General features: G+C 40.8%; 1 protein-coding gene across 1 annotated transcript; it reads right to left on the minus strand.

Annotated features, from left to right (window-relative positions):
• Nucleotides 1-5724: 5724 nt before the first annotated feature.
• LOC148922887 (uncharacterized) lies at nt 5725-10593 on the minus strand. Its single transcript, XM_089062114.1, has 5 exons — nt 10132-10593; nt 9207-9789; nt 8257-9161; nt 6604-8175; nt 5725-6243 (listed from the first exon to the last, which is right to left on the minus strand). The coding sequence occupies exons 1-5, from the start codon at nt 10591-10593 to the stop codon at nt 5725-5727; spliced, it is 4041 nt and encodes a 1346-aa protein (XP_088918240.1).
• Between the last annotated feature and the right edge of the window lie 403 nt (nt 10594-10996).

Here is a 10996-nt window from a genome sequence, read left to right on the forward strand (position 1 = left end):
AAATGCATGAGTTAACTAAGGAAAACATTGAGCGTATGAATGCTAAATATAAACTTGCTGGAGATGAGGGTAGAAAACATGTTGTGTTTGCACATGGATATCTTGTTTGGTTACATTTGCGTAAGGATAGATTTTCTGATTTGCGCAAATCAAAGCTAATGCCACATGCTGATGGTCCCTTTAAGGTGTTAGAGAAAATAAATGATAATGCATATAAACTTGAGTTGCCTGCAGATTTTCGGGTTAGTACCACTTTTAACATTGCAGATTTGAAGCCTTATTTGGGTGAGGAAGATGAACTTCCATCGAGGACGACTTCATTTCAAGAAGGGGAGGATGATGAGGATATCAATACCATTGTTACACCCACAGCCCCTGCTGCTATACATACTGGACCAATTACTAGAGCTCGCGCACGCCAACTAAATTACCAGGTACTTTTGTTTCTTGGTAATGATTCTAATGTTCCTGAGAATATGATGCTGCCTAAATTGGATACATTTGTTTTGCTTACAAATGAAGGGCTTAGCTTGGAGAAGGATGAACATTGTAGCAAGAACAAGCATGGAGTTGATGGCATGCGCAAGGGGAACAAGAACGGAGTTACAAGTGATGATTTCAGGGCTTTGAAGCCACCATAACTAGTGCATGAAGCCTTGGAAGAAATATACAAGATGCCACTTCATCAATTTCGTCCAGAGGCTATTCTAGGTGCTGCGTCACCTTTTTATTGGGCCAGGCCCATGTAATTTCAAAATACATAAGTATAGCCTATTTTTAGAGTTCGTATGTGTGGGGAAACAAGAGATAGGGTTGGTTTCAGACCCCTCCACCAAGGGCCACGAAATTCCCCCTCTTCCTCCATATATACATCCCTTAGGGCACCGTTTAGACTTTGGGTTTTGTTTAGATTAAAGTTCGCCATAGCTGCAACTTCGCATACTTCGTTTGTGTTCAACGACCAGACAAAGGCGTCACAGAACTCCACCTTGATCAATAAAGCTTTCATCTTATATTCGCAATATCCAGATTGCAATCTCAGTTTCTTGCTTGTTCTTCGTTTGCTCGCAGGAAACAGACCCTCGTGGTCAGGTTGATCGTGCTCCGGCGTGGTCAATAACCTCTCGGAGTTGGTTTAGCGATTGCTAAGGCGCAACATCCTCGCACGTTCGTAGTCAGATCGTCAAAGTCGACTTCCACCAACGCGATATCCATCATCTCATCAAAAGATGGGACACCTTTGCCTCTATCAAAAGGATGTTCCTTTTGTCTTTGATGATGATTGTGTAGATGCATTTGAAATACTTAAGAAAGCCTTGATTTCTGCACCTATTGTTCAGCCACCTGATTGGAATTTACCCTTTGAAATCATGTCTGATGCTAGTGATTATGCTATAGGTGCTGTTCTAGGGCGAAGAGTTGATAAGAAATTAATGTTATCCAATACACTAGTAAAACTCTAGACAGTGCCCAGAGAAATTATGCCACTACTGAGAAAGAATTTCTAGCAGTTGTGTTTGCTTGTGATAAGTTCAGACCTTATATTGTTGATTCCAAAGTAATTGTTCACACTGATCATGCTGCTATTAAATACCTTAGGGGAAAGAAAGATGCTAAACCTAGACTTATTAAATGGGTTCTCTTGCTACAAGAATTTGATTTGCATATTACTGATAGAAAGGGAGCTGAGAACCCCGTTGCAGACAACTTGTCTAGGTTAGAAAATGTTCTTGATGACCCACTACCTATTGATGATTGCTTTCTTGATGAACAATTGGTTGTCATAAATGCTTCTAGTACTGCTCCATGGTATGCTGATTATGCTAATTACATTGTTGCTAAATTTATACCACCTAGTTTCACATACCAGCAAAAGAAAAAGTTTTTCTATGATTTAAGACATTACTTCTGGGATGACCCATACCTTTATAAAGAAGGAGTAGATGGTGTTATTATACGTTGTGTACCTGAGCATGAACAGGAACAGATCCTATGCAAGTGTCACTCCGAGACTTATGGAGGACACCACGCTGGAGATAGAACTGCAGATAAGGTATTGCAATCCGGTTTTTATTGGCGTACTCTCTTCAAAGATGCCCGTAAGTTTGTCCTGTCTTGTGATGAATGTCAAAGAATTGGTAATATTAGTAGACGTCAAGAAATGCATATGAACTATTCACTTGTTATTGAACCATTTGATGTTTGGGGCTTTGATTATATGGGACCTTTTCCTTCCTCTAATGGGTATACCCATATTTTAGTTGTTGTTGATTACGTTACTAGGTGGGTAGAAGCTATTCCAACTAGTACTGTTGATTATAACACTTCTATTAAGATGCTTAAAGAAGTTATTTTTCCGAGGTTTGGAGTCCCTAGATATTTAATGACTAATGGTGGTTCACATTTTATTCATGGTGCTTTTCGTAAGATGCTTGCTAAGTATGATGTTAATCATAGAATTGCATCTCCATACCATCCACAGTCTAGCGGTCAAGTAGAATTGAGTAATAGAGAGCTCAAATTAATTTTGCAAAAGACTATTAATAGATCTAGAAAGAATTGGTCCGAGAAACTTGATGATGCATTATGGGCCTATAGAACTGCATATAAAAATCCTATGGGTATGTCTCCGTATAAAATGGTTTATGGAAAAGCATGTCACTTACCTCTCAAACTAGAACATAAGGCATATTGGGCCATTAAAGAGCTCAATTATGATTTCAAACTTGCCGGTGAGAAGAGGCTATTTGACATTAGCTCACTTGATGAATGGAGAACCCGGGCCTATGAGAACGCCAAACTATTTAAAGAAAAAGTTAAAAGATGGCATGACAAAAGGATACAAAAGCGTGAGTTTAATGTAGATGATTATGTTTTGCTATACAACTCTTGTTTAAGATTTTTTGCTGGAAAACTTCTCTCTAAATGGGAAGGTCCTTACATTATCGAGGAGGTCTATCGTTTCGGTGCCATAAAAATCAACAACTTCGAAGGCACAAATCCGAAGGTGGGGAACAGTCAAAGAATCAAACACTATATCTCAGGTAATCCCATAAATTTTGAAACCAATGTTATTGACACCGTAACCCCAGAGGAGTACATAAGGGACACTTTCTAGAACGTTTCAGACCCCGAAAAGGAATAGGTATGTGGTATGGTAAGTAAACCGACTCCAAAACAGTTCTAATAGCAATTTTTCTCCGTTTTGGAATATTTAAGAAAATAGGAAAATAAGAAGTAGTCCGGAAAGGACACGAGGCATCCACAAGGGTGGAGGGCACGCCCTACCCCCTGGTCGCGCCCCCTGCCTCGTGGGCACCTCATGGGCCCTCCGGACTCCATTTTCTTGCACGATACTTCTTTTGGTCGATAAAAAATCATTATATGATCTCCTGAAGGTTTTGACCACCGTACCACGACGAAATCCTCTGTTTCTTGTTTTGAGTTGTTTCTGCCGCAGATTAGAGCAATATGCCCCCCCCCTCATCCAACAATGTGGGTGATGATGCTTGTCTAATGAAGATAGAGACAAAGTGAGAAGAAATCGGGGAAATCAAGGAAGGTGATAAGATCAAAGAGGTCGCAAAGGAGCAAGCCCCAATAGTAGAAGAAGAAGGCTTCTCTCAACCTTACTACAATCATCTCACCCCTACTGAGGTTGAAGCTTTCAAGATGATTGAGCTAGCTCACATACAAAACAAGTATCTCACACGTGAAAATATTTTGTTGCAAGAGCATATCACCGCACTCAAGGGCATTATCAACAAGCTGGAGGATCTCCTACGCTCGATGTGCGACACCCCGTCATCAACAACTCCATCATCACCTCCTTCGAAGAAAGAGACATAAACACATGGGTATGGGCAGTCGCCTTGGCAACTGCCAAGCTTGGGGGAGGTGCCCGGTATCGTATCACCATCACACTTCCATCTTTACCATTTTTCTTAGTTCGATCCTTTTGGTTATATCTTGATCTAGTAGAATAAAGTTTTAGTATGATCTAGCTTTGAGTTTTTGTGTTGATCCCTATCTATGTAATCGAGTCTGTGAGCTATATATAATAAAGATTAGTTTTGATTCGAGGGCTTTGCTATCTTGCTATGATCTTGAGGGAATAAAAGAAAAACAAAAGAATGAAAAGAAACAAAAAGATCATATTTATCTTATGCAGAGTAATGACTTCACATATAAAAGTATGATGAATAAAAGTTGTTGAGAGTTGACAAACATAGTTTTGGTCATCGTTGCAATTAATAGGAAGTAATAAAGAAAGAGAGGTTTTCACATATAAATATACTATCTTGGACATCTTTTATGATTGTGAGCACTCATTAAAATATGACATGCTAAAAAGTTGATGTTGGACAAGGAAGATAATGTAATGGCTATGTTTTCTTACATCCGAAATAAATTATATTGCCATGGATAATCCAACATGTTGAGCTTGTCTTTCCCCCTCATGCTAGCCAAATTCTCTGCACCAAGTAGAGATACTACTTGTGCTTCCAAATATCCTTAAACCTAGTTTTGCCATGAGAGTCCACCATATCTACCTATGGATTGAGTAAGATCCTTCAAGTAAGTTGTCATTGTTGCAAGCAATAAAAATTACTCTCTAAATATGTATTATCTATTAGTGTGGAGAAAATAAGCCTTATTCGAGCTTGTGATATGGAAGAAATAAAAACGATGGACTGCATAATAAAGGTCCCTATCACAAGGGGCAATATAAAGTGACGTTCTTTTGCATTAAGATTTTGTGCATCCAACCATAAAAGCACATGACAACCTCTGCTTCCCTCTGCGAAGGGCCTTTCTTTTAGTTTTGTCTTCTACCTTATACAAGAGTCATGGTGATCTTCACCTTTCCTTTTTACACTTTATCCTTTGGCAAGCTGATACAGGCAAAGCTGTCCCGTCTTTCGATGAGATGATGGATATCGCTTTGGTGACAGTCGACTTTGACGATCCGACTACGAACGTGCGAGGACGTCGCGCCTTAGCAATCGCTAAACCAACTCCGAGAGGTTATTGACCACACCGGAGCACGATCAACCTGACCACGAGGGTCTGTTTCCTGCGAGCAAACGAAGAACAAGCAAGAAACTGAGATTGCAATCTGGATATTGCGAATATAAGATGAAAGCTTTAGTGATCAAGGTGGGGTTCTGTGACGCCTTTGTCTGGTCGTTGAACACAAACGAAGTACGCGAAGTTGCAGCTATGGCGAACTTTTAATCTAAACAAAACCCAAAGTCTAAACGATGCCCTAAGGGCTGTATATATGGAGGAAGAGGGGGGAATTTCGTGGCCCTTGGTGGAGGGGTCCGAAATCAACCCTATCTCTTGTTTCCCCACACATACGGACTCTAAAAATAGCCTATACTTATGTATTTCGAAATTACATGGGCCTGGCCCAATAAAAAGGTGACGCAGCACCTATAATAGCCCCGGGACGAAATTTATGAAGTGGCATCTTGTATATTTCGTCCAAGGCTTCATGCACCCATTCTGGTGGCTTCAAAGTCCTGAAATCATCACTTGTAACTCCGTTCTTGTTCCCCTTGCGCATGCCATCATCTCCATGCTTGTTCTTGCTCCAATGTTCATCCTTCTCCAAGCTAGGCCCTTCATTTGTAAGAAAAACAAATGTATCCAATTTAGGCAGCATCATATTCTCATGAACATTAGAATCATTACCAAGAAACGAAAGTACCTGGTAATTTAGTTGGCGTGCACGAGCTCTAGTAATTGGTCCAGTATGTATAGCAACAGGGGCTGTGGGTGTAACAATGGTATTGATGTCCTCATCATCCTCGACGGAAGTTCATCTTCCTCACCCAAATAAGGCTTCAAATCTGCAATGTTAAAAGTGGGACTAACCCCAAAATCTGCAGGCAGCTCAAGTTTATATGCATCATCATTTCTTTTCTCTAACACCTTAAAGGGACCATCAGCACGTGGCATTAGCTTTGATTTGTGCAAATCAGGAAATCTGTCCTTACGCAAATGTAACCAAACAAGATGTCCAGGTGCAAACACAACATGTTTTCTACCCTTATCTCCAGCAAGTTTATATTTAGCATTCATACGCTCAATGTTTTCCTTAGTTAACTCATGCATTTTTAAAATCAATTCAGCACGTTGTTTAGCATCAAAATTAACCTTCTCCGAAGATGGAAGAGGCAACAAATCAATAGGTGCACGAGGTAGGAAACCATACACAACTTCAAAAGGGCACATCTTAGTAGTAGAATGCAATGAACGATTATAAGCAAATTCAATATGAGGCAAGCATTCCTCCCACATTTTCTTATTATTCTTCAAAACAGCCCTAAGCATAGTAGACAACGTTCTATTGACTACTTCAGTTTGTCCATCAGTTTGGGGGTGACAAGTAGTACTAAAAAGCAGTTTAGTCCCCAACTTAGCCCATAAACATCTCCAAAAGTGGCTAAGAAATTTAGTATCACGATCTGAAACAATAGTATTTGGCACACCATGCAAGCGAATAATTTCACGAAAGAACAAATCAGCAACATTAACAGCATCATCGCTTTTATGACATGGTATAAAGTGTGCCATTTTCGAGAATCTATCCACGACAACAAATATGCTATCCCTCCCCTTCTTTGTTTGAGGTAAACCTAAAACAAAGTCCATAGATATATCCTCCCAAGGAACACTAGGTACAGGCAAAGGCATATATAAACCATGAGGATTGAGTCGTGACTTAGCTTTTTGACATGTAGTGCAGCGAGCAATAAAACGCTCAACATCCCGTCTCATCTTTGGCCAAAAGAAATGTGTAGCAAGTACGTCCTCCGTCTTCTTCATGCCAAAGTGTCCCATTAATCCTCCTCCATGCGCCTCCTGCAACAATAAAAGACGAACGGAGCTAGCTGGAATGCATAGCTTGTTAGCACGAAACACAAATCCATCGTTAACAACAAACTTGTTCCACATTCTTCCTTCTTTACAATTCTGCATTACATCTTTAAAATCAGCATCATGCACATATTGATCTTTGATGGTCTCCAAACCAAATATTATGAAGTCAAGTTGTGAAAGCATAGTATAGCGACGAGACAATGCATCAGCAATAACATTTTCTTTTCCCTTCTTGTGTTTAATGACATAAGGGAAAGTCTCAATGAATTCAACCCATTTAGCATGTCTACGATTCAGTTTAGCTTGACTTTTAATATGTTTCAAAGATTCATGATCAGAATGTATAACAAATTCTTTGGGCCATAAATAATGTTGCCATGTTTCTAAAGTCCGAACAAGAGCATATAATTCTTTATCATAAGTAGAATAATTCAGACTAGGCCCACTCAATTTTTCAGAAAAGTATGCAACAGGTTTGCCATCTTGTAATAACACACCTCCTAATCCAATTCCACTAGCATCACATTCAAGCTTAAAAGTCTTATTAAAATCAGAAAGTTGGAGTAAAGGAGCATGTGTCAACTTATCTTTCAATACCGTGAAGGCTTCTTCCTGTGCGGTACCCCAAAGAAAAGGCACATCTTTCTTCGTAAGCTCATTGAGAGGTGCAGCAATGGTGCTGAAATCTCTCACAAAACGCCTATAGAATCCAGCGAGGCCAAGAAAACTCCTCACTTGTGTGACCGTTTTGGGCTGCGGCCAACTCTCATTAGCTTCAATCTTGGCTTTATCAACTTCAATTCCCCGTGGAGTAACAACATAGCCAAGAAAAGATACTCGGTCGGTGCAAAAGGTGCACTTCCCAAGGTTACCAAACAAAAGTGCATCACGTAGAGCAATAAAAACAGCACGTAAATGTTCCAAATGTTCTTCCAAAGATCTGCTATAAATCAATATGTCATCAAAGTAAACTACCACAAATCGTCCAATGAAAGCACGTAAAACTTCGTTCATTAATCTCATGAAAGTACTAGGTGCATTAGTTAACCCAAAAGGCATGACTAACCACTCATATAGTCCAAACTTAGTTTTAAATGCTGTTTTCCATTCATCTCCCAATTTCATACGAATTTGATGGTAGCCACTACGCAAATCAACTTTGGAGAATATTGTAGAGCCACTCAATTCATCAAGCATATCATCTAGCCAAGGAATAGGATGACGATAACGAATAGTAATATTATTAATGCCTCTACAATCAACACACATATGTGATGTACCATCCTTTTTCGGCACTAGAATAATAGGAACAGCACAAGGACTAAGGGATTCGCGTATATAACCTTTGTCGAGAAGCTCTTGTACTTGACGCATAATCTCCTTCGTCTCCTCTGGATTGGTACGGTATGGTGCACGGTTTGGCAGTGAAGCACCGGAAATTAAGTCAATCTGATGCTCAATCCCTCGAATAGGCGGTAATCCCGGTGGCACGTCTTGTGGAAAGACGTCAGCGAACTCCTGCAAAATGTTAGTGACAGCAGGAGGCAAAGAGGAAGGCACGTCCTCGAATGAAAATAATGCCTCTTTGCACACAAAAGCATAGCAAACAGATTTGCTGAAATCTAGCTCATCAATATCAGATTTGGTGGCAAATAAACATGCACCTTTCAATTTAATTTCAGAAGCAACACTAGATGGTTTATTATTAGGCTTCATTTGTTGCTCAAATTCTTTTGCCACAATCTGATTTTCACTCTTATTTGTCTCCTGTTTTGCTTTATTAGCTCTATTAATATCATCTTTCAAAATGGAATCAGGAGTCATAGGAAGCAAAGTAATATTTTTATCCTTATGAACAAGAGTATAGTGATTGTTTCTACCATGGTGTACAGAATTTTTATCAAATTGCCATGGTCTACCAAGTAATAAGGAACATGCTTGCATAGGTACCACATCACAATCAACATAATCAGCATATGTAGAGATACTAAAATGCACACGAACAGTACGTGTTACCTTAACCTTGCCGCTGTTGTTGAACCATTGGATGTAGTAAGGATGTGGATGTGGTCTTGTGGTGAGAGAAAGCTTCTCCACCATCTCCATGCTAGCCAAGTTGTTGCAGCTCCCTCCGTCTATTATGACACGCACAGAACGTTCCTTCACAACTCCCTTGGTATGGAACAAATTGTGCCTCTGATTTTGCTCAGCTTGTGTGACCTGCACACTCAAAACACGTTGAGCAACTAAACATTCATACCTGTCAGCGTCTTCATGAGCCATGTATTGCATCTCATGATCAGAATCATCTCCACCATGTTCTTCACGTGTAATAAGAGCCAATGTCTCCTCATCATAGTCACTAGCGGACTCATATCCACCACCCTCGGTAGCAATCATCACACGCGGAGATTTGCATTCTCTCGCATAATGACCTCCTCCCTTACAACGACGACAAATAATATCACTTGTGTGCCCTGTTGATGCCCTGGAAGAAGAAGAACTCTGTGCAGGCCCGGCAGGTGCGCTCTTGGCAGATAATGGTGGTTGTTCCTGTTTTCTTGTATCACGGCTGTAGGAGGCACCTGATTGAGGTGCTGGTGCAGTTGAAGTAGAAGATGCACGCGGTGTCCATGATGAAGGTCGGCCTGCAGAAAAGTTAGTTCTTGCCAATGCTTGTCGATCCTGCACTTCACGTTCAGCTTTACAAGCAAGATGGAATAAACGAGTGATATTAGTATACTCCTTATAGTCTAGAATGGTCTGAATCTCTCTATTTAATCCACCCAGAAAACGTGCAAGCATAGCTTCATTCTCCTCAACAATACCACATCGAATCATGCCAGTTTGTAATTCCTGATAATATTCTTCTACAGAATTTTTTCCTTGTCTTAAACGCTGCAATTTTTGAAGCAATTCACGTTGATAATATGGTGGAACCCAACGCGTACGCATAGCAGTTTTCAAAGCAGCCCAAGTAGTTGGAATAGGATATAATCTACAATGTTCAGACCACTATACACATGCAAAACTAGTGAAAGCACAAACAACAGCAGCAACCCGTCTCTCCTCGGGATATTGTAAACATGTAAAACGTTGTTCAGTTTCTAACTCCCAAGTAAGATATATATCAGGAACATATCTACCCTCAAATGGTGGAATATTCAATTTCAGTTTAGGAATATGGACATCATCTCGTACCTAAGGTGGTGGTGCAGGCCTACCATTACGAATATATACCTGAGGTCGACCTGCTGGTGGTGGTACAGGTGGCTGCACGTAGTGCTGATTTTGATCAACCTCATCCTCATAATCTCCCACATAATCATCCTCCTCCGCATCAGCAGCAGGAGCCACAGAAGTATCAACAGCAGCACCAACAGTTTGGCCAAACGCAAGAGGAACACGGCTTGCTCGGCGGAGGTCTATTTTGCGACGTGGAGGTAGTCGTTGTTGTTGTTGTTGGAGAGGTGCGTTAGGTGCAGCGGGTGGTGGTGGTGGAAGACGCGCGAGCAATTCATTAAACTTGTTATCGAGCTTTGTTTCGAACGTCTTCTCAAGGCCAGTGATCTTCTCCATGGCCTCTTCAAAATTGTTCAGCACATCTTGCACCTGTTCAGTCATCATTTGCTGAAACTTATCATGAAGCTCCTTGTTCGATAAATTCTCCCAGTCAATCTCGTCGGCTTGTGATCCTGGCATGGTTAGCAGCAATAGAAACACACAAGAATATGATCCTACAGACTACGAACAAGTGGTGGTGGTGGGTGTCACAAATCCGTCAAGCAAAACTCAAATTCTTACCAGTTCTTACCCAGCAACAGGCGGTGATCGGCAACCGTTGTAGTCAAAACTCTCAAAGCTTGGATAGAGCAATTACCAGGGAGAGTCAAACGCACGACGTAGATGTATGTGGAGCTGGGAAGGCTTATAATATGGTAGCAAAAAGGGTCAGCAATAGTCAATTCAGAGATGCAAAGTTGAATAAACGCTCAACGACGGTACTGTGCTGGTCCTAGGCTAGACTGTGCTAGAGACGCGAGCCTAGAACACCAACAAAATCACGGCGCGGCACGTAAACAAGGGAGGAGCACACTCTGAATTT

This window comes from Salvia hispanica, unplaced genomic scaffold, assembly GCF_029641045.1.
Source record: "Salvia hispanica isolate PSC_SH4W2 unplaced genomic scaffold, Shi_PSC_v1 Unplaced_Contig_0003, whole genome shotgun sequence".
Classification (NCBI taxonomy): Eukaryota; Viridiplantae; Streptophyta; class Magnoliopsida; order Lamiales; family Lamiaceae; genus Salvia; species Salvia hispanica.